This window comes from Opisthocomus hoazin, chromosome 6 (genome assembly GCF_030867145.1).
Source record: "Opisthocomus hoazin isolate bOpiHoa1 chromosome 6, bOpiHoa1.hap1, whole genome shotgun sequence".
NCBI lineage: Eukaryota > Metazoa > Chordata > Aves > Opisthocomiformes > Opisthocomidae > Opisthocomus > Opisthocomus hoazin.
The window spans coordinates 50117883-50142373 of NC_134419.1; the positions used below are offsets into that span (position 1 = coordinate 50117883).

Consider the following 24491-nt stretch of genomic DNA (forward strand, 5'->3'; position numbering starts at 1 on the left):
AAGAACTTGTTCAGCAGTTTTTGTTTGGAAATGTCTTTAGCGGGACCCCACTGCGCTGCAGTGAGCCCGGCTATCACAACTGGCCAGTGAGGCAATCAAACCAACAGGCTTCCCTCTTAACTGCTCTTTCTCCTGTTAAATCATGGATTCAGACACGCTTAAGATGCCTTTTCTGTGCTCCTTATTGCAGTTTAGAAGAAGAATTGCAAAGAAAATGGAGTAATTTACCAGTGTGGGCACCTATGACATAATTCAAGCAGCAGGGAACTGGAGAATTTTACTATTTTGAAATAGCAAAGAAATCTCCAAACCATGCAAGATACTAGAGTGGGATAATATTCTAAAGAGTGGTTTTATGTAACAGCCCTTTTTGGCTACTGGACGCTCTTGGTCGTAACAGTTTCCATCACTCTGCATCCAAGATTTTATCAGAAAACAGATGTTAGTTACTACCTTCTGTGCACCAAACTACAGTTCCTTGCTTGCAGCCGGTAATTGAAAGTACTGACTGAACCCATACAAGTGGCCCCAGCTCAGCCCAGCTCCACTGCTGCTGCCAGCAAACAGCCAGGACCGAGCAGGTGTAACCACTGCAGCACTCCCCTTCTATGGGGATCTCCCTACTGGGAAGAGCAGAGAGGCCCTTTGGTCCGTTTCCCCAAGCAGGGGTAAGGACAAGGAGGCAGGGGAATATCCCATCTGCCTCACTCTCTTCTGCACCGACACTGGCAGCAGTGAAGAGTTAGAAAAAAAAATCAGTGCACACACATGCACGATCTTGTGGGAGTAAAACGAACAACCCCCGCTGCTACCAAAACTGCGGGAGCTGTGCCATCAAATTCGCTGGAAATAGGCAGAGGTCCATCACTCATATCCAATCACCGGAGAAAACACCCTGCCATGTAAAGCAGCCGCAGCAGCAGTCCTGGCTCTGCACCTGGTAGCGTGTGCTCTCTGGAAGAGCTGCACCTCTGAGGTCACGTCCTCCTCTTGCACCAGCACGGTGCACCGACTACATGCTCCATGTGCACAGGCGGTGATGCTCCGGCTGATGGCCAGACCACTGTCTACGATCTTTCCTGACAAACACAATAATCTTTACCTACCATGTTTAGATAGCTCACAGTCCTAAGTAGTAACCACTGCCAAAAGGGATAAAATAGTTAAAGAATGGTCAGGGACTTCTACTGCATTAACACGTCTTTTTTTTTTTGAGTACAACTCAAGTGGGTTTAGGTTTTTTCTCCTCCAACTTTTCAAATGAGACTTAATGGACTATTGGTGAATAAATAAAACTACTTTTTTTTCTTCAGTGAGGTCTGAAAAACTAATTGTAAGCAACATACGCAGTCAAACTCCTTTCAAGCAACTTCATTTTCCCTCTCTCTCAGTTTCCATCAAGATTTTGACGATACCTTAACAGTCCATCAAGATGTCTCAGCAGATCTGATAGCTTCTTCAGATGTTATATGCTTGAAGTCTTCTTCCAGGCCTGAGAAGTGTAATATATTCTGCAGCACATCTGATCCAAAGAAGCCACAGATCTTATAGGATAATTAAACAGCAGCCATCCAGTGGGAACTCCCAAGACCCGATGAAGCGTGTCTACGGATTTTATGGAATTATATCAAAGGGTCTGTTGCAGGGTAGCAACTGAGAAGTCACAAAGGGAAAAAGAAGGCAAGAAAAAACCTAGGAATGGGGAACAACAGCAGTTAACCTCAGATGGGAGAGGTGAGGGAAGAAAAGCTAAGCCAAATACATTATTGTATTTAACAGGGAAGGAAAGTAATGCCACAGTTCTGATCAAGGGGAACACAAGTTTAAGAGGAAGCAACATGCTGTGCCAGGGAATAAAAAGCATCTGCAGGGAACAGAGGAAAAAGGGAAAGGGAGGAGAAAGAAGAGGGAAAATAATAAAATATGAGAGAGTCCATTTTGGCTAAGCATCTAAACATTTAAGTGCTTATCTGAATGGCATTCTCCAGCCTTGCTGAACTTTTGCATACATCCCTTCCTACAGCAGCTCTCTCTAATCTTTCAAAGGGAAGAGGAACAGACTCTTTTTGAAAGTGATTTGCAATTTTCCTCTCTGGAGCTACATGGCATTTTAAAAAATTATTATATTTGTACTTAACTAACACACGTCATTTGCCAGTCAGGATTCTTCAAGCTCTCACAACACAAGAGTTCACAGACCATCCAAGAGTTTTGTTTCAGACAGGTGGGTTTTTTCCCTATTTATTTTTTTCCAGAGTGACACCAAATACAATGTTTATAGAAAAAATGTCTCTTCTTATGAAAAATCATGTCTATATGGTTTAGTACTTTGGTAAGAGCAACTCACTCATTCCAGGCTCAGTCAGATAGCTGTAGCGCTTACGTAAAGCAAGGGAGACGAAGTTCTGGCGCCGGTCAGCTTTCTCCGTCTGCAACAAAACAGAACACAGTTCAGTGGCTTTAGTGTCGCTATCCCCCATTTGAACAGACCGATCAAACCTCCGCATGACGGGCGGCATTTTGCAGTACACACCCCCGCAAGGGAGAACGGACGTTTGCGTTCAGCTTCAGGAAGGCACGCCAAAGCCAAATTTGGGCAAGCAGGGAGGGAATGGCCAGGTCTCCATTCCTGTCTGCCATGTAATGCGCGTCTGGCACCGTGGAGCAGGGAGCGTGGCGACTGGCGGTGGCAGAAACCTGCTGTGACTGACTGCCCTTCTGGAGCAAGCAGGGGAGAGACTGCAACCCCAAGAGATGACCCCATGGCTTCACTCCTGCTCACAGTGTCTCTGCTTACGAGGTAGCAGAGCTTAGATAGCAGATGTAGCTCATGATCCTACCCTAAAGTATCTTGATATTATAATATCCCATTCTCACTTAATAAACTGCTTCACACTACTAGAAATGGTATGATATTATTCATTTTCTGTAAAATAAAACACCTTTGGCTAGAAACAGGAGATCAACACAAAAGACTACAGAAACAGACATAAAACATTCATAAGAGTACAACTCAGACCGATCAAATATTTCTCCCCAAATTAATTTGTCCTGAAAGCACATACACCACAATGTACACTGGCTTTAAAGTGAATACATTAAGGACAAAAAAGGCATGGGAGGGGACTTTTTTAATAGGCACAGAATGCAAAAGATGCAGATTAGAAAGCAGACTACTATTGTTAACTAATAAATTGCATCGTAAGTCGCTGCATTCAGTGGCATAGCTGCTAGTGTGAGGTCTTAAATATTAAAAGTCCTTCAGAGATCAGCTCACTTGATTATGTGGCTAAAAATACGGTTTGTTTAGAAAGAAAACTATTGTTGTAGCTCTATAATAGCTCACTGGGAATAAATCCTGTGGAAACAAAGTGATGAGATTGCTATTATTATTTTTTAACATGTAAGGAGTATTTTGGTCTGGGCTTTTTTATTATTTTAATCAGCAGGTGGCTACTGCTATTTATTTGCCACCAGGAAGAGAAGAAAGAAAACTACTGCTAGCTAAACAGGACATATCTATGTAGTTTCTTCTATAAGATGATCTCACTTATTACTACCTCTAATGAGTAAAACCCACTCAATTTCCTGATAAACTAATGTTGCAGTTGCCAACAAACAGTGGGTTTTTAAGCTGCAAATATAAGAGATTTATTTGAAAATAGATTTGTACACAATATTTAGAAATTGCCTGTGGCTTTTTTACTTTCTCAGAAGAATTCTGTTTATTTTCAGGAGTAAAATATTATAGGCCACTATTGTGGCCTCAGCAATACTTCTTTCCTTCTCCGAAATACAAGTTACCAAAGCATTGGTAGTATTACTCCAAGAAGTAAAATCATATCCACTAAACTCTTCTTCATTTTGCCAAAAATAGACTTGGTCTGAACTTTATAACTATATCCTTTTTCAGAAGAAAACGAGTTAAATTTTAGACTGCTATTATTCAATGCTTGGTTTAATTTCATAATATAATCATGTTTTTTCCACATTTGTACACTTCTACTGTTTTGCAACAGACTATCAGATGCCGAGGATATGCTTATTCTGTAGCTATCATTTCAATGCCATAGTTAAAAATAGTTGTTTGTTTTTTCTATAACACTACTTTTCTTCACTAAATCTGAAGGAAATAAAAAACAGAAGACAGTGTTTATATTACCTCATCATCTTGATCTGACTCTGTTTCCTTTTGGTCCCAAGATGCATTGCAGAGACAAGGAATATTATAATGGACAGCAGGGAAAAGAATATCAGGATATGAAAAGGACCAAATCGGGAGCACAAAATGCAAGCTGATTTATAAGGCAAAGCAAATCCAAAACGTCAACACAAAAGAAAAAAGCAAATCTTACATCCAACGCAAATCAACACGTGACATTACTGAAAGCATAAACCTATGACTTGCAGGCTGAAGCATGAGCTGCAAACAGAATCATAAAAATTATAGGAACTTGACACCACAGTAACAAGAGACTTTAAAAGCGTTCTACATACAGGAAACCAATAAAACATAAATTTGAAAAAGCCTTTATCATATTCCAAAGCATTCTCATTACTGGCATTTCACAGGGTTTCTTTATCACTAGCAGGGAAAAAAAAAAAAGGACAAAAACCAAAGGAGCAAAAATAAAATCAAACCAACCCTAAGGAAGATGGTTACTTTTCCTAAAAAATACCTTTTTGTGTGCTGGCAGAGTGATATTCAGGTTGCAAACAGCTGTTTGTGGCAGTCCTTTTGTAGTCTTTGGTTCTTTCAGAAACGATAATCGACCACACGGTTCCTGGCTGGTGTCTCTTACCTACAAAAGAAATTTTAGTGCAGAGCAGTAATATGTAGTAATTCAGATACCTAGAGGAGGTTTCTGGAGAGTTTCTCAGAGTTTCTTTCCACAAGAAGCTATCTAATGAGCAAGGACCAATGCTACTGAGCTGGTGGAGTTCAGCCTGAGGTGCTGAAGGAGAAAAGGTGTTACCATGAAAGAGCTAGATCAGCCTGAAGCCCTCTGATGGTAAATCCATGCGAGACAAGACATCGAGTCCTACTAGGCAGTTTCATACTGGAATATTACAGGGGGATTTCCCACTCGCCTTCAGTTTTTCCTGCCAGGTTTTGCACTTGTGCTCACCAAATACTTAAAAACATCTTTTGCATGGCAGCTAAGGAAAGTGAGCGTCCATTCGTGGTGCCTTAGAGATGAATAGTCTGTGCAGACGTTTTGGAGGCTGTTCTGCTGTACAGTACATTACTGAATGCATATGCTTTGCTTAGTCCCTGGGAAATAGTGATCTACTGGCAATATTCTGAAGGTCTAACTTGAGATATGGTTTTAATAAAATGCTGTGAATCCATATTACAGCTATCTGATCCCAGCTCTGCCAGCAGCTCTTTTGTGGCTTCATGCCAAGCACCCTCTCCATGTATTCACATATTAAACAACAACACTTACATCCTCAGGGCAAGTTAGTCCTATCAGGCTGAAGAAGTATTACTGGAGGGGCGGGAAGCAAATATCAGCAGAATTCTTTGGCTTATTTTGCTTTTACCTTGATAGAGAATGGCAGTCTATTTTCTTTGAAAGCATAAAAATTAAAAACAAGCTGCTGTCCTCCTTTAGTCAAAGGGGCCAGATTTCCATAGCAATCAACGTAAATAGGTTTTCCTTCCAGAACCTATCAAAGCAATAAATAAAAGTCAGTAAAACCTCTTTTCATAGTAGATCCATGCACATAAGTATATGGTAATTTCCCCCACCATAGTTCCTGAGTTCATCACAAGTGTCCCTCTGATTAAATTCAACAACAAACTAGAAAATCACTGTGTATTATGGCAAGGTATTATGAGTGCAGGCAGTTCAGGAAACCGTAAGCTACATGAGTGGCTTTTCTGGAGTAAGAATGTGCAGATTTCCTTCAAGAAACAGTGTGTTGGTGACTACGTATTCACCATAACCCGGCCCTGCTCATGACCATGTGTCTGCAGGGGCCATGAAAAGGAATTGCAAGTCAGCCGTCTGCAAAGCCCAACTAGGGCTACTCAACACCAACGCAGGCAAAACCCACTGTAGACTGGCCTGGGGCATCCATTTGGAGGCAGGTCCTCACGCTCCCCCCATCTTGTCCTTTTTGGCCGCCTGTCAAGAAAATCTTTGACACAGCCTTCCTATGAACCTTTATTTAACTGGGCTTATAGTGGCTTTTCCAGGACCTGTTGCCACTTGGAAAACACATTGGCCATTTACAAGCAGGAAGCCGGCTGTGAGTAAGCATTATACCTCAATGTCTTTGCTTCTTGCAACTTCTTCAAAGTTCTCTTGTTGCTCCAAAGTTTTGTCCACTTTGTCATCAGTCATGCAGAAACAGCGTAAATTGGATTCCACAGGGTCATTCATTTTGGCAAATATCACAAACTTTGCCATATAAGGAACGCATATTAATTCTCTATAAAGCTGTGTTGCCAGCCCAACGGTTTCCAGTACTTGGTGGCAGTCTGCGAGCCAAAATCTGAGTGGGAAAAAGCAACCCATTACATCAGCTTTCATTATGCTCAAACATTGCTTAAGCCTTTAAAGAGAAACCATGTCCTGTGATCCATGGCCATTTTGCATGCATACTGTCCTTGCAGCCTTCCCAAAGATGTAATTTTCCTTCTACTTTCAGTGGAGCTTTAATCATCCAAAACCGGGAGTACCTGGCAGTGAAATGTTGATTTACTTTATCTGACCCTTCTCACACTGGTATCTCACAAAACTGTCTATTTTAAGCCTCTTTTGAAGTCAAAGCAAGAAAACTGTATTTCTTGTGACTACCCACCATGTATATTGTAATGTGCTGCTGCTTCACTGTACATTTGATTGGCCAAAACAACCTCCTTGATACACATATAGGCAGCAAAATCACACCTCCCATATAGGTTGAAACTACATACGCCCACAGTGAAGTTTCCCAAAGAAACAGATGTTATACTGTTATTTTCTCATCTTATGATTAAGAGTTTGATGACAATTTTGATACGTTATAAATATTATAATTTGTAGTCCATATAAGCCTGTTCCACAATATTTCAGCCCTCATCTTTTTGGTTCTTTCAGCAATTCTCTCTCTTTACAAAGCTTTCTATAGCTGCAAATCTTATGTACTGAATGATAAAGTCTTTACCTAGCATACCATGAATTTTCTCCACTAGGATGCATGACTTGTACAGATCCTGTTGAATGTCTCCAATCAGCATGTAAGTCCACTAAGTCCACCAAAATTAACTCCAAACCATGATTTTTGGCAAATGATGTTTTTGTGAAAGAAATTTTAAGTAATTTTCAACTAAAAAGTCCAAAGCCAGAAACTGAATGTCTTTAACTTTTTAAACATGTTTTTATAAATCCCCCCCAATTTTGTTTTATTGAATGAGCATTTTATACTTTCCCTTTCTGTTGCTGTTTGCAGAAAAACAAACCCCTGTATGGCACTGCAGCCTGTAGAGAAACAGCATCTGTGATTGCCAGGAGACATCACTTCAGCAGAAAAGGCCAGGACGAAGCTTCATGTGCAACCCTGGATGTGTGGGATGCTGATACACAGTGGCAAAGAAGCATCTGGAACACTGCCGCTTCATCGCTGTTGCAAAAGACTTACAGAAAGCCAAAAAACAACCCCACAGCTATGCACTTAGTTAACCAAGGGAAGCTACTCCCTAGGTTTGTTTGGCAAGCTCTGTTACCATACCTGGCTGAAACATTAGTTGTGAAGGAGACAGTGTCATTTGAAAACGTCAGCGGAGTGGTGCCTGTGATATCCTCCCACTGTGCAGGTGAAGTACCTCCTGTGTAAATACAAACCGTGGAGATTTTCTTTCAAACACCAGGCATATACAAATACATAAGAATATACAATAATGTTCTCCAATAGCTGAGCTACGTTACATTTTACATCATAGGTTACACATCAGAAAATAATGCTGATATAAACAAAGTACATACCTACAAGTCAATAGCAACCCCCTCCCTTGATATCAGCTAGGACAGAATAATTGCTGCAAACTACTTTTACTGACATCCATGTTTAATAGCCCAGGCTGAAATTCTTCGCACTGGCTAAATATAAAGTAGAATTTAACATCTGTTGGCAGAGTTCTTTTACAATGGCATGTGACCAGATTCAAAGCCCAGGGAACCAGTGGGAGCATTTCAAATGACCCCAGCTGGCTTTGCTCGCAAGAACTGATCTGAACTCTACCAGACCAGGCACACCAACGTTCCCTTACTGGAATGGATGAGTTGTATAGTTATAAGAGTGAGCACAGAGGCATTGCTGTCACAGAAACCTTTGCAAAGGGCATGATTTTTCTCTAACCTGTAATGCTACATAAGAGTCGAAGGCTGGGTGTCGTGTCTCCTTTGTACCCATTGGTTACACCTTCTCCTGATGGAGGCGGCACAGGAATTGTCATGGTTATTGGTTTATGAAATTTTCTTCTTCTTGGCTCCACAGTGACAATGGGACTGAAAGTTGCTTTGTTTCCAAGGATTTTTTTGACAATCTCCTCTGGAACCGGTTGAGCCTGTCAACACAGGGAAAGTATTTAAACCGGAGCTACAAACTGGGTGTAGACATGCAGAACTGTTTTCCAAAAGATAACTCAATTTTCCTTTTATTTTCTGTAGAATTTTATTTCTTTTTTTTTCCCAGGGAGTCTTCTCATATAGCTCTCGAGGGTAATTATTAGTACAATTCACACTTAGTATTTTTCTCAACAACCCACTTATAATTTCCTAACAGCTAACTTGTAGAGTAAAATTGTAAATCTCAGAAGGTTGCCTGCGGTATTTGCTGAAAGGTTTTCAGAGCATGTTTGGTTTTGGTTTTAATTTACAGTGATGGGTGATATTAAATACAATTTCAAAATGCAAAAATAGGCCTATTGTGCTAGCAGAGGCTTGAGAAGTGAGGACTAGACACTCTGTCTTGGAGATGCTGAACAATTCTCACATCTCTGCCAAACACATATCCGTGCTCCCGAGGAACACCGCGTACTCCAACTTACCTCCGTTCTCAGTGCCTCCTATGCTATTCCACTGTTATTAAAGAAATCATTGTTTGGGTAAAATTCATACAGAATGCATTAAGCTATATGAGAACTATAAGCAAATTTCAGACTTTCTACCTCCATTTTGTGCTTTGAAAGGTTTACTAGCTCTATATGGGAAGAAAGGAAAAATAGCCAATATGGGAAGAAATCCTACAGAATTTTTGTAGTTTTAGTCACGTAAAACCTGAACTCAGAAGTGACACGCATCTTCTGGGAGACTTGAGGTTTTGCAAGCATGTGGCTCTTTTTTTATTATTTAAAAGAAACTTTCAAGTTTGTTTCAATCTGGTTGACCTGTGACTTGCTGCATTATTCGAACTGCACAATGTATCAATATGCATAGAATATGGCAGCTAGATTGCAGTCTCAGCAGTGACAGCACTGCATATGGAGACGTTGTGCTTACTTCATGCTGGAGAGCTCTAGAAAGGCAGCTGTATAACCATAATAGCAGAGCTTCCATTTTCTCAGGATTAATCATCTTTAGATGTGAAATATCATTAACAGATGAGAAATGTTCCAGTGTGAATTCCAAGCACTGGAATCCAAACCAGCATCCCTATTTCATAAACCCATCAGACTTGTCAAGTTATTAAGCAATTTTAAGTGATAATTAACAGAACTCAACGAAAAAGGTACCTCCTACAGAATTTTTCTCTACTTTCTGTGCAGTTTGTTTAAGAAGAGTTTAAGCTACTTATTTTTCCCAGATTCCATCCATTGCTAGAAACACCAATGGTGAATGTCCTAAGCTACAACAGATGTACATGGGAGGTTCTGTACCCAGAAACAGCTGGCAAACTGCTGCATAAACTCCTTACCAAACACTTACCTATGGCAAAGGGCAGCCCAGTGACACCAGTCACAAGCTGCCACTTGGCCACAGGAGGCTGGGACGGCACGGAGGCTGTGGAGCTCATAGCTGTCAGCAGTCGCAGCCACCCGGAAGATGGCAGGCGATACCTCTGAGGCTGTGGTGGCTCCAGGACTTTGCTTTTCTCTCTGTTCTTCAGATGCTAAGCAATACTCGAGGTGGTGATGAAAGGGGAGCTGGACTTTTGCCATGGGGACGAGACCTGTGCATCACCCAGGTGGGGGTGTTGAGAGGCAGACAGCGTGCCCAGGCAGACACATGCCAGTAGACATCTCAGGTGTCAATACTACCCACCTTGCGACCCACTACTAAGGAGCAGTAGGCTCCTTAGCTGCAAGCCTCATGCATTAAGACCAATGACGCACTTATAGATGCTGTGGATATGAACAGGAGTGCACCTTTACCTGGAGCCCCACGCGGATTCTTTTGGTTAGAGCACCCTCCGGGAAGGACGCCTGGACGCGCGGCACCGTCGTGCTGCTCAGCACCCCGCCCTCCGGGCCAATTTGGTTACTCTCCTGCTTGATTCGCGAAACCACTGCAAAGTACTGAGGAAAATCCTTTGTGACGATCCTGCAGATACGCTTCTTCTCTAGCTCCTCAACGCTGTCCAGCTCTGGTGAGAGAAGACAGTTCAAACACTCAGGCACTGCCTGCCCAGATTCATACCAGACACATCTGTGACTGTGAGGTTTTGAATATGCCTTAAAATGCTTGAGCAGTTGGGGGTTTTTATTCAGTACAGGAGAATAAAAAATATGCAGTGCTATTAATTATCAAGCTTTGGTTTGCTCTGTGAACTTTTGCATCGATCTCGACAATGAGGGCCAACAGCATCGGACACAGCACTAGGGTGTGACAGCCTCTGCAGCAGCAGCTGCCGCAGGATGGCAGGTTTGTCACACTGCGTGGAAGTCCAAGGAGGTCTGGAAGGAGGTGGTCAAGCTTCTTTTCTCTCTCATCTATATCTGGAGGCACACAAGTGCACTGATCTTTCTGTGCGCACCTTCAAATGACATTTACTTCCAGCCTCTTTCCTCGCATAGCTCCGACATGCAGAAAATCACAGGAAACCATGGTCAGTTCATGAACTACCTAACTTCACGCCAAGCGTGCAATCCAGGGTTTGCCCAGCTAAGGCACTTGAGAAAGTTATCCCCCAGACTGGCATCCACATAACCCTGACCAGATACCGAGTGCTCTGGTAAATTGTGGATGTGACAGAGCTCTGTCTGCCAGCACTACCAATGAAACTGTAGGAAGGTTCCCTTCCCACATCAGGCTGTCAGCCATTCGAGCATCTGCCCCAAAATAACCACATTGTGCTCCTCAGCTCCTACGGAAACTTAATGCATCCTCAGAGACAACTGGAACAGAAACAAGTCATCAACAGTTAGTGCCCTCGGCCACATTCCCAGCTTGTAGGGTCACCAGGGCTCAGAAAAGTGCATGGAGTATCTACCCATATTAACTAAACAATTACGTAGATGACGTAGATATATATGCACTGATGAAAACTCTGTGATATGTCACAAACATAACTAATTATGCAACTATATGCACGTGCGTATACATATGGACAAGTGAAATCCCTGTGATATAAACACTATTCACAAATGGAGATAATTACATAACTGTCATGCATTTCTCCTGTAACTTCTTGCACTCAGACTTTTTAGCTATTATAACCAGGTTTCATTGCAGCACTCCACAAGTTTCCACTCTTATTTTCCTCCTTAAAAAGGGTACCACATTCCAAAAAAAGAAAGTTTGTTCCTCGAAAGCTGATATTTCTACTGGATGCAGCAAGAGAAAGCAGGAGGACCAGAAATGGTACCAAGACAAAAGACACTTGTACAACTCTTCACTTTATGTGACCGGGACATTTTCTTCCTCTGAACATGTAAGCTCAATTACAGCTCCAAAAGAATTAGAATATAAATTTGGTAAAATGTCAGTTTTCCATTTTAAAACTTTCAGCAGGTAATTTGGATTAATGGCACAGTGTTGCTGTGGATCATATACAGCTACTAGAAGAGGATAATTTCCTATCATAATGTCAGCGCCCGTTTACTTTGACTCAGAGATTGATATCTGAACCCTCTAATGAATTAGGTATTCTGCCTGCAGCCTCTGGAAGCAGTGACTTGTGCAGGAGAAACTGGATTCTTACCAGGCAGGTATAATCTTGACTGGTAAATCCCATGCATTCTCCTGTTTGTTGCTAGAGACTAAACCCCCTGTAAAATGCCCACAGAGATGGATAATTAAAATTCTCCTGAAGTGGAAAATTAGTGTTTTATATAAGAACATTCAAACCCTTTAAGCCTGGCAGGTGCTCTCCTTTAGAGGAGGAAGATGATGTGAAGATTAGTGGCAGAACAACAGTCAGGCATGGAGAGGAGTTGGACTATACATAGTGAGGTTATATTTTGATAATACATATGTAAGCTTCTGTATGAAGTTGCCCTCTAACAGAAAAAAAAGATGATCAGCAATCAAACCATCTCTCTGACTGCCATGAGAAATGCAGTGTTAGCATGACAGAATTAATGAAATAGGGAAAACTAGTCCTGGGAGAGGTCACGTTTCCCAAACACACCTCATGCATCTTACAGAAAGAGCTATCATCATTACTATTTGCCTCAGTTGCTGACACTTCATTCCCATGCAGTGTGTTTCAATTAAAAGCCTCAAAGGATTTGTTTGTTTGTTTGTTTGGGTTTTGTGGAGGTTTCTTTTTAACCATGGAGAAGTATGCTATGCACCCCATGTTACATACAGGGATGGCAAAGCAGAGAGATGCGAAGCAGAGGAGTTAGTGGCAGAGTTGGGAAGAGTCTCCCGATGCCAGTTTCCCAGATTTGTGCTAACACCCCAAAGATTGTCTTTAAAATGCTGGTAACTAGCCCCACCCTCCCAGCTACACTATTTCACATACGCAACCAGACCCTCCCAGTGCCGCGAGGAGGTCTCATCCTCCAACACGGCAACGGTCTTTATGTGCTCTTTTGCCTATTTTTGCACAGTCTCTTATCTTGCTATTCACAACACCAAGTTTAACATCAATATGTTTCAAAACTTTTCTTGGAAATGTGGCAAAATCACTGCAAAGTGATTTATGGTGGTACTTTAAACTTCAAGCGTAAACAAGGTCACACTCTGGTTTGATCTGTAGATTCAAAGAAGTAGTTATGTAAAAACTCCTGCTTCCCATCTGAAACCACACTGTGCAGCTGCAAGCATATTGCAGCCACAAATATTTGCATTTCTTGGCTCACTCACTAGTTTGCAAATGCCTGTCAAAAGATAAGCTACCCCAGTGTGTGCATTTATGCCCACAATTCGTCTGCGAAGGTATCTACAGGTAAAGGGTACCGGAATGCAAAAAGCAAACACATGTTATATCCCAAATGAGCCTGGCTGAAAATGTAACCTATTTATGAATTTATAAGTTACAAGACTGAGAGCTTCTTCCTAAAAAAGAAAAAGAAAAAAAAGAAGGTGGTTTTGGTGTGGTTTTTTTGTTTGTTTTTTTTTTTTTTTTTACTTGGTTCAAGTTTAAATAAATGTAATACGGCCAAGACATGTAAATTGCTACCCTTACGTTTGGAACCAAACTTCTCCTCTTTCTAAAAATGCCAAGTTCCTTCTGTTACCTCAGCCCTGTATTTGTCCAAGTACAGCACCATCTTTCAAATAAAAGCTATTTAAGCAGAAACCTGACGGCACCAAAGAAAAAAAATGACTCTTTACATCACGGTTCACTGTTCTGTCATGATAATAAAAGCCAAGTTCTGCTATTATTTAATCCTACGTTTAGTGCCCTGAAGTGTTGCCTCCTGCTCCGGATTATTTCGAGCCTGAGGTGAGGTCTTCCAGCAGATGGTGCTGCTTCCAGTAAGGAACAGGCAGCTTTTCAGCAGTCCCCACGGAGGGTGGGGAGCAAAGATGTCCTGGCTCTCATCCCCACCAGGTAAGTGGCAGACCAAAACAGGATAAACAGAACACAGAAGCAAACTGTATCTTTAAAAATTCAGCATATTAAGGAGCTGGGAATAAAAGCCTGATTGCCCTCCTTCATTACACAGATAGGAAAGAACTAGTGAATCACAGCAGGTCTAACACAAAACGGACCAGATGTTTTTAATAGAAAAACAGGCACTCCTGCAGCATGTGCTGGCATTTAGAGAGGACTGCGCAGGTGAATTGTCTTGCAAAGACACACTAAACTTCTGGAAATGACTATGTGACTGCTTTTTATTTCATTTAAAGACTGCTTCTGCCTCCAGAGTTCACACCTGGAACAAAACTTCTTCCAAAGCTACGGATTCTGAGATGCAAGACATTGCTTCAGAGCCAAGTCTAATGGTGGGGCTTTGTAACAAACCAGTAATAGTTCAGAGGAAAAAAACCAACCTGCTCTTAATTCTAGAAACCTGTAATTTTACATCACTGCTTGCACGACCTTTTACACAGAAAAACTGTCATTCAACTAAAGCAGAATTTTGTCAAGACCCTTGTACTAATTTAATGCAGGAGTATTTTTTGTTCTGTTTTCCAAACTAGAGAAGAATTAAGCTAAAATGAAACAAACAAATAACCAACACGATGCTCTGGGTGTGTCTGCAGTATTTTTTCTCCTTTCCCTCTCATAAATGATTGCCTGGACTGGTAAAAGGCATTTCTGTGGCTTGGCTTTTAAGGTGCCAAATATTTTCACTGCAAGGGAATAGTCCCATGTCCATCATGCTTTCTATGATTCACTGGCTGTGCATATACCCGCTAACCTCAAACAGCAGTTCCCCAGAAGGAAAAAGCCACTTGAAACCCTCAACAGATCAGAAAGTTGTACTCTGGCTCCAAATTCTGAAGCTTATTATTTTAGGTTCTAAGTACCGAGGGCTTTATGCCCACCTCTCTCCAAGTGTTTTTCTTTATGGAGCTGTCTTCTCTGTAAAATGTGAATTTATCCATAAGGCCCCTCTGGACAGCTCTTTCATAAGTGATGCAAGTTGGAGCACTCCAGAGCAGCGTTTTTGTGTCCAGATTTCCTCTCCCAAAATTGAGCTAAGGTCAGTTTGGAGAGCACATGAAGCAAGTAGGCAAGCTGCTGATCAGTTCGGAGCACCTCACCACTGACAAGGCACTGATACTTCACCCAAATGCCAAATTGTTACCTGCTATCTCATGCTAGTAGTGCACAGAGGAGAAGAGGGTGGTGGTGAGATTCTTCTTTCAGAAAGGCTGCAGCTACTGCCTTTGATCCTGAAGCAATGCTTCCCCCAAGCAATGCTGTCCTGGGCCACACTCTCTCTTTTGCCTGTGCCACTGCTTTTAGGTAGCCTTCTGTGATGAGGTCTATTGTATTTTTCCAAACTCACTGACCCGTTTGCAGCGTTTCTGTCCTACTGCTTGATTGGTTCCATTCTGTTTATTTTGAAATAAATAGGTACAACAGATCATCACCTGTAACAAGCAGATCTTTGCCATTGCTCTGTATTTTCACAAACTCGTGTCCAGTTCAAGCACTTTGAAGTGAAAATACTACACAAGCCCATGCTGCTCTTGCCATTCCCAGATGACCACGGAATCGGTAAAAATACTGAATCTCAGACCCGCTCACAACAGCACTACTCTCCTCCTGTGTTCTCAAAGTACACCTTTTTCTGAGGCTGCCTTCTTCAAAGGAGGAGAGGCTGAGATCAGAGGCAGACCCCACTCTCGGATACCTCTCACAGCTGCCATCCAAAGCCCAATCATTTGCTTCAAACGCTTCTGTTGATAATGAAAGAACTTTCCTACAGCTGGTACCCCACAGCACTGTGACTTTGGAGGTTATCCAGAGAAAATCCTGTGGATAAACCCTTACAGAAAACCAAAGTCCAAACCACAAGCTGTTTCATTCACACTCCGGTGCAAAGAGCTCCAGCAATGGCTTATCAGCCCAAGTACTGAAAAATACTTGCTAGGAAAACAAAGCAGTGGTACCAAGGGCTCACTGCGGCCCCAGCCTGGCTTTGCCCCCGATTTGTCCGCAGGGACCATCTATCACAGCATCTTCTAACGAACTGTGTACAGCTGAGTCCTCTCATCTTAAGGGACTCTCACATAAACAGCAATGTCCAAGCAAAACAAGGGAGCCAGACTTCCCAGACAGGCATCAGGAAGGCAGGTCATGTATTTGTGGAAGACAACCTCTGACAACACCGTTTCAAAGCAGAATGGTCTCTGGGCCGAGATCTGCATTCGTGGGAAAATCTAATATAACTGATATTTACACTTTACCCTTTGTTTGGAATGACATTCGCATGGCCCTGCCTGAGCAGCAGAAACACGCTTACCTCCAGCGGGGATGTTATTCTCAATTTCATGCTGTAAAGCAACTGTGCAACTCTCCTTAAACTTGGCAGGACTTCAGACCCAAACTTACCCCTCACTTCGGGATGTCTCGAGGCCACTGCTGAACAATTTCTCTTTACACTCTTTCTATCAGTTTAATACGTATCACACACTGTACTCCCCAAAGTCAGACAGCCCCTGCACTGTTGTACTTTAGGTTGCTTTAGTCTGCTCGCGTTAGCAAGCCCGCACAAAGGCAAGGCTCGCCACAGCTTTGAGAAGATGTTTACCTTCATCCATGCCGTTGAGTATTTCAGTTAAGTCTTCGTGTTTGCTGTCATACTGGTGCTCCTTCCATGTTTCACCATTTTCACTTCGTAGTACAATTAATTCTCTTTCCTTTCCTCGCATTGATCCAAAATGCGGGATTTCCACTATGACAGGGCTAGAGAAAAAGAAATCGTATTATTTTTAATCCTATATCTCCTCACTGCCTTTAATTTCCTATGGGTGTTAAGTCCTTAAGAAAACTACAGTCATTTTAAATAGTTAGCACTTTTATGGTAAAATTCTTTTTAAAATTGCCAAAGCTGCACAATCCTTTATCATTTAAACTGTAATTAATAGAAAACTTGAAAATCTTCATATACAGCTAATGTTTAACATAAATCTTCTGAAACAGCTGCCTACATGAAAAAATAGTGACGACTTTTGCTAAGGAGAGTTCTCCCTGCTCTTTTATCCCGGGATGTAGGTGATCCAACCTGCCTCCAGCACACACAGCACTGCTGACTTTTAACTGGCATTAGCACAGTCAAAATTCGGATTTGGCTCAAGGGATTTAAAGGGGCAAAGTCAGCTCAGAAAGAGTCCAGCTATCCAAATGCATGCATCAGCTATTGACTACAGCAGGAACTGAGCATGCACGTAGGTTTTAAACTTCAGACTAAGTTCCAAACTTTTCAAAGCTCTCCCTGGCTCTCTGTTGATGTAGCTCCTGTGAAATGCAAGAGGTTTTCTCTCATTAGCTTCACTTTCTGGTTCTCGTGTCCAAAATCACAGCTGCAACATCTGCACTGTAAACATCACTGAGGAATGTTTAGATCCTTTCAGAATGGATTTCTCCAAGTTGAGCAACATCATGACCACATTTATATTAGTTACTGTCAAACATTTCGGGAAAGTGAACGAGAAGGTGGTTAATAATACACCTACGTCACCAGGCAATGTACCTTCAACAGAGGACTGCAAGTGCATTACTGAACAGTTATTGTGAACAACCAACAGAAATCACCATTCACTTCATGTGCCATTCCTGAACAAAACAGACACTTTTGCCAAACACTTCACAGGCAGGATATGCATTTTAAAGTATGCTAAGACAAACTGACTGAAATCACACAGTAAGTGAACAATTATGGATTATGCAGCTTTAAGACATTTAAATAGACAGTATCATTATTCTCCTACAGAGGTTGTAAAGGATTTCACTGCTTTGTACTAACTCTGTTAAAAGCAGCATCACATGATGGGAGACGTATGCAGCACTCCCATGGTGCTGTGCCTTAACCAATTACGTAAGCACAGAAATCACAACAGCTATCATGAGGAAGAACATAAACCTAATTGCAGGTCCAATTTCCACATTAAGTACCAAGGGAGCCGAGTTAGATAGTATTTTTTTCACATGAAAACAGAAAAAGACAGTTTAATTAATAGGTATTTTAGACGCTTTTAAGAACACCCAGGCTGTTACTCTAATGTCAAGTCCTTTAACAAGAAATAAGGAATGTAGCTGCTGTCTCCCGTTGTGCACAGCAAGTAAGTACCAAAAAGTCAGATACATTGCTTAAGATGTTTACTCTCTAGTTCAGAAAGAGTACAAACTGAAAACTTAACAATGTAGTACAATCTTTGCAGGCTAATATTTCAGATACTGTCTCTGTAAATATTTAGAAACCACACAGTTTTGTGCATGACATTTAACAAGAATACTCAGTGAGAAGGTATTGAACAGGTTTGGAACACCAAACACTCACCAATATTTTGAAAACCTAATGCAATAAATTTCACAATGTGGTTTGAAAACAATAGTCAAAAATATACGGAACCAGTCTTACATTTTTAGGTTATACACTGCAGTTCCTTTGGGCAGCATACTTGGCTTTATGAATTTATTTTAACAAGATGCCTCTTGCAGGTTGAAAAGATTAGTATTTCTCCAATCTTGCTGAATGAAGTCATTCATTCAATGACATTTTTTCTACATAATCTTTTATAAATAATATTTTACGTGATCACATTTTACAAATGCTCTTCCCAAAACAGACTCAGTCAAGGCCTGTAAATACCTTCTCTACCACAGGGTTGAACTTAAAGGACTGTCACTGTGTATTAAAATGTATTTGATGCAGTTGAAACACTTCAAATTTAAAAAATTACAAAAGCACAGAAGTTATGAAAGCAGAATGCTGGCAGTGAATTTTACATGCCTATAAGCACAAGGTAGTAGCAGAGCTATATTAAATCAAGCCACTATGATTTTCTTTCAGTGATGTAAATCAACTGAAAGCTTTAGAAAACTTAAAAAAAAATAAAATGGGAATAACAAATAATTGGAAACAAAAGAAAAACTGTAGACATTCTGTATCTTTTCCGTACATATCCTACCCAATAAATTTTGTTCCTTGTGGACCAAGCTGCAGGATTCGGCTAACCATGCTCTCACCCTCATTTAGAGGGGGAGGAGTGTTAGGAAGATGCAGTTTACTGAATAACATCCATGCAGCAGGAAGAGAAACGAGAAGGGGAAATTAGGAACAAGCTGTCATTCCCGACAGAACCGGCAGTTTACACCAGGGTACCACTCATGGTAATGAACAAAATTTATAATTAGGAAAAAAAGCGCCACATCATAGTGGATTGTTTCCCCTATTTTAAGCTTAAAAAAAAAAGCAGTTCCTCACATTTGTACTACTTGATGCTCTACAGTCAGTGCTTCGCCACCGCTCTCAGTGGCTTTGCTCCATGGGACGGAGACAGGCAGCTTCCAGCAACTCCAGCAGGAGCCGTACACATGCTACAGCATAGCAGACAGAAATCAGTATTTGGGTCCTTGTGGGTGACTTTTGGACCCTTTTTGGTGACAGTGATGTTTCTCTGATACTCTACAAGCAAGAGGGTCATAACCTGCTCTAGGTATAGGCGCATGACTCCTCCTGACTTCAAAGCCAGGTTGCATGAGTAGATGGGGGCAGGACCTGGCCTTTTCATGGTTTTCCTTACCTTCAGCTTCACCCTGCAGTCATCATAGAGGCAAAGCTCCCCTTAAAATACAAGGGTACTTTCTGGAAGGAATGGCAGGTTGGCATTTTTTAGTATTTCAAGTTAAGTAGCCTATCTTACATGCTCAAATGAGGTAAAGTCAATGTTTAACTACTTAGATCCACAGGATGAAAGAAATGAAAGATGCAACATGAACATAAACAATGAAATTCAGAGAACAACTCACCCTAAAAATTGTGCCCCTGCTGGCCCCATTTCTACAAGTCTACTTGCTAATCCTTCTCCTTCAACCATCGGTGGTGGGGTGGCCAGTTTATGCCTCTTTACCAAGCGGCAGGTGACACGGGTTGGTGCTGTACACTTGCGTGGTGGGATAATTATTCTCATTCCATGATGGCGACTACCCCTCATCGAACCCCCACGTGCATCAACCATAAAACTAACCAGGAAACTGTAGGAAAAAGGAGACACGTCAATGCAAATGGTCACAGAACAAGCAGAAGAACAGCAAAAAGTCAACCACCAGAGTCTCTAAAACATTATTAGAAAAGTCCTCCCAGTCCCAGCTAAGGCGAAAAGAACATGAAGATTCTTTTAAAGCTTATACTTACATGTTAACTACTGGTTATCAAAAGCAGGAATTGCTAAAGGTCTAGCCACATCATGGTGAAACGAACAGGTGTTACTGAGTAATTTGGATTAAGAGTACACAAGTAGTGTATTAGTAGTGGTTTATTAGAATTTAAAAACCATCCCTCTGTTACCGTTAGCTCTACTGTCCATAAATAAAAGAAACTGGCCTCACATGCGGAAAGGAACCAGACAGTGTAGAAAAAGGAGAATCAAAAATGCTTAGTATTTTTGGGATCTTGGTCTTCAAAACCTCCTCACAGCCTCATTTGCAAACACTCCTGATGGCTGGCAGAGTAAGCGACGGCACCGTGGACGACAGTCAGTCCAGGCTACTAAGTGCTTCCACTGATGGGGAATGAGTGAGAATATCAAGTACATGACTTTCTCTAGGCTGCTGGCACTCTGGAGGAAACCATGCCACTACTCATCTGTGAAAATGACATTCATCAGCAAAAAGCAACATTAAAGAAAAATTGCATTTGCCAGTGTCATTCCAATGCATAATTTTCCATCTAATACTAGAAGGGTAAGCAATTATATTTGCAAGTGCTGAGTGGTAGATTTTAAAATAAAGCTCTTTTTATTAGCAAGAGAATAATGAATACTGACAAGAATAATCATTAATGGCCATAGTTTATTTCATCTATGAAATGCTGAGAAGCTGCATACGTGAAGTGACAGGAAAGTGGAGTCTCCTTCCAAGACCAAAACCAGACTTCAGCCTGTTTCAGAACTCTGCAGCAAAAATCCTTTCAATTTACAGGGATCAAAACACACAGCTTCCTGCAGGGCTAAATAGTTATGGGGCGTCTCCTCTGCCGCTCCAGAATATCTCCCTTTTCCTCTGTACCAGAAGCTGCTGAGAGAATAGCTGCAGGCAGAAGATGCAGTAATAGGCCAGTATCAAGAGTGGCAGGAGTTACCAACTCAGTCTTGATGTGAATACATTTGCTGTTTGCTCCTTCTGCGTGATATGCGCTGACACAGCTGGCACATCTGCTGTACGGTTTCACTATTTTCAGGGCTGTTGCCAAAACTTCCCGATCTTAAGAACTAAATCTTCACACGATTACCAGGTGAATCCATTCAATTTCCTGGTTCCCTGCTCTAAAATGAACGAAGGGCAAGAGCCAATAATGGGGGGGGTGGGGGGGTGGTGGTGTCATGAAGATTCTTTAAAAAAGCCCCCAAGTGCTCTGAAGTATGAATGGGAATTTGTGTAAGAGTGTTACACTTGCTTTTGAGATCAGCAGGATATCAAAAGTAACAGCTGCCATGCATTGCCCAGGCCTGCAAATAAGCTGCATTTGGAAGTCCAGCCAGCGTGGGTGGGAAAAATCTGCACAAAAGCAGGAGTGTAATCAAAACGTGGTATTTAGCGGTCTGCAGGAGACAGGCAGACAGGGACACAAGCTCTAAGTATATGAAGCAGGACAGAAAAGTTGTCCAATGGAATTTCAGACAAAGAAGCTGCTACATTGCCTTTCTTCAAACCAAATTAAAATCCATCAGTTAAGATGGGGAGGTGAAACAGCCCTCTGAGACAACCTGAGCCCCAATTTATCATTTCTTGTGCCCCAGACACTTTACAATACTGAACTATGGAATAAAATTAACGATATTTCATAGTAATTTTCACACAAAGAAATTGTATCCACACTTCTCCACAACCACACTGTACACTAGCGAACAAATCCCAATGTTGCCACTAGGGCATTCCAGTTCTTCAGGAGAGGAATTGTTCCGGTGGGATGGGATCTTTGCTGAATAGCTAACCAAGCTTTTTCTACAAATATTAGGTCTATGTCAAAAACAATATGCTCAACCTTTAAATTAGAGAGTATATAAGTTATGTTAATATTTGTAGATCACAAGATCTTTTATGTCTGTAAACACTGGAACACGTTTCTGTTTGCTAACAGCAGGCTGCACCAAGCAGAGACGCCAGCTCTAGAGAGCCTGCTCCTTTGGTTCCCTCTCCCTCCCGTTCACTGAGCACTATCAGCCTGTCAGCCTGTTTATGTCACTTTTTCTGCCTGCAACTGCCCTGTATGGTGGGTGGTGAAGGCTGATGGGAGGAGCCAGATGCCACTGAGCATGTGGAGGGGTAGTAGCCCAGTGGCTGGTCTTCAGGGCTGGCAAGGAGCCAGCTCGTGACCAGCTGTGAAGAGAGTTCAAGACAACTCATTAAAATTTACTATGAAGCAAAGTAAAATATTAAGCGGGGACCCACAGCCCTTGGTCATCAAAGGGAGAATACTGAAAGGAATCTGTTACAATCAGCGCTTTGGTGGTCTTTTAAAAATATGCGTGTTTTTTGTCTTCAGAGAAGATGGGGTCACTTCAGAGTACAAGGAAGGGCGCAGGGTGGAGGGGGGCTGGCTGAAGCATCCCTGCGGGTCAGTGTGGCTGCAGCTCCAGGGAGGCACATCTGGTTAGCACACCATGGAGCAACTGTCGGGCCTCCCGGGGAGCTCAGCAAGGCTGGGCTTGGCCTGGTGGCTCGGTACAAAGCAAAGTTTTGGAAAGCTGCCTATCATGTATGTGGCTACTGGCATGTTAAGCCAGCTCAGAATTAATCAAAAAAGGAGTTTTTCATATAATACAAAAATGCCAAAGCTCACACTCAGATAAGATGTTCTCTCTGTATCCAAACTATTTAAATGTTGCATGTATGTAAGAGTGGATTGTCAAAAATCTCTAGGCACCTAAATCAACTGACTTAAATTAATATTAAAAAAAACCACAAAACAACAGAAGTTAAAACTAAGTACATATAAAAATCAGGCCCCACATTCTCAGGTGTGTTTAGGTTGTAGATTTCAAGGTCAGTCCTGCCTTGGCAACCTGGGGCTTACCATTGTGAACGCCCACTGCTCACAGCAAGGGTAGATCAGCCCTTGACATGTGTCTACGCCCCATCGCAGGAACCCGCCCAGTACAGCCAGCTTTGGTGTCTACACCACACTGCAGCCTTCAGTGAAGACAAAACCTTTAGCAGATCAGCCTTTATGCATATTTCTCCCACGTAAAGGTAATCTTTGTCAACAGCATATAAATTACTTCCTTGTTTAGTTTTCAAATTAGTAATTTGCTGTTTAAAATAATAACAATAATTCCAAACAATATTTCATGCACTTTATATCAAAAAGATTAGTAGCTGATGCTTACCTAAATTAATGCTGCACTAATAATGGAAACTACCATATGATCTCTAAAACACAACGCTAAATGCTAATGAGCATTTCTACTTGAATACATGGAAGGGATGAGGATGTGGGCGGATGCACTACACACATCTACACACACTCTGTGGGAAGAGAGTTTAAAAAAAGAAAATAAAATGAGGATTCACAGAAAGCACAGAGTTATCACCTTGAATCATACTGGGGAAGTGGAGAGGAATAGCTGCAAAATAATTTAGAAAGCAAATGGGAAAAATTAATGTAAGATAATTAGAGGCAAGCAACAGAAAATATCAATAACAAGCGCAAAGGAAAAGTAGCAGTCACAAAAATAACAAAATCAACATATTCGAAGGCCAACTTTAGAAATTATTTGGCTGTTGTTTCACGTATCATGACCTATATCTTATAAAATATGTAACACATGGAAATAAATCTGAAAGGAAGTGTTCATTTAATTAGTCATCACAAGTCCACAATTTCTCTGAGAAATGCAGAAGCACATGGAGAAGAGAAAAGCATTTGCAATTTGCTTAGGTCAACAGTGAATTTATTGTAACACAACTTCTTTATTTAATACCCAAAATATGCTCCGCTGTGCCATGGAAAACCAGCTCTTGCACTTGCCTGCAGCAGTTTCTTTTCCAAAGTATAACATTTAAAGATATGTATGGCAGGATACTTGAAAGGAGTATCAGTCCATGCCATTCATTACACCGTTTTCAAAAGTGAGTTCTTCTGTGTGTACAGGACGTTGGAGTAAGTTATAATTGATCTGATTAAAGACTGGATCCAGTATTTCTGAGTTGCTCAGTATGGAGGGCACTGTCACACATTAATTTCTTTCTTTTGGCTACGAAAACCAAGGAGTTAAAAAAGGCAACATGAAGAGAGCACACCCACATTTCAGATTGGGAAAGTTGCACAAGCAAGCAAGCTCACATCTGAAAGCCGAAGGTCATTTTGGTGAAGGGTCTCTACCCTTCCAGAGGCCTCCAGATTCACGACACGTTTCAATGCACTGCTTACAATGGATCCTGTTCAAAATATATGCTGGCAAAACAACTTATCTGAACTCATAAAGAAA

The 24491-nt window shown here is 41.6% G+C and overlaps 1 protein-coding gene across 7 annotated transcripts in view; it reads right to left on the bottom strand.

Moving 5' to 3' along the window:
• ANK3 (ankyrin 3) overlaps positions 1–24491 on the bottom strand; it is a 210864-nt gene that overhangs the window by 37697 nt on the left and 148676 nt on the right. For 3 of the 7 annotated variants that reach the window (XM_075423070.1, XM_075423067.1, XM_075423065.1), the window contains 10 exons: positions 19813–20037; positions 16592–16746; positions 10364–10575; positions 8350–8557; positions 7723–7819; positions 6276–6504; positions 5548–5673; positions 4680–4802; positions 4163–4189; positions 2348–2429 (listed from right to left, as the gene is read on the bottom strand). In XM_075423070.1, the coding sequence (XP_075279185.1) occupies positions 2348–2429; positions 4163–4189; positions 4680–4802; positions 5548–5673; positions 6276–6504; positions 7723–7819; positions 8350–8557; positions 10364–10575; positions 16592–16746; positions 19813–20037 (1484 nt within the window). Of the gene's footprint in view, positions 1–2347; positions 2430–4162; positions 4190–4679; positions 4803–5547; positions 5674–6275; positions 6505–7722; positions 7820–8349; positions 8558–10363; positions 10576–16591; positions 16747–18971; positions 19071–19812; positions 20038–23594; positions 23628–24491 lie in introns of all 7 variants that reach the window. The other 4 variants (XM_075423069.1, XM_075423066.1, XM_075423068.1 and 1 more) reach the window with 3 other exon arrangements.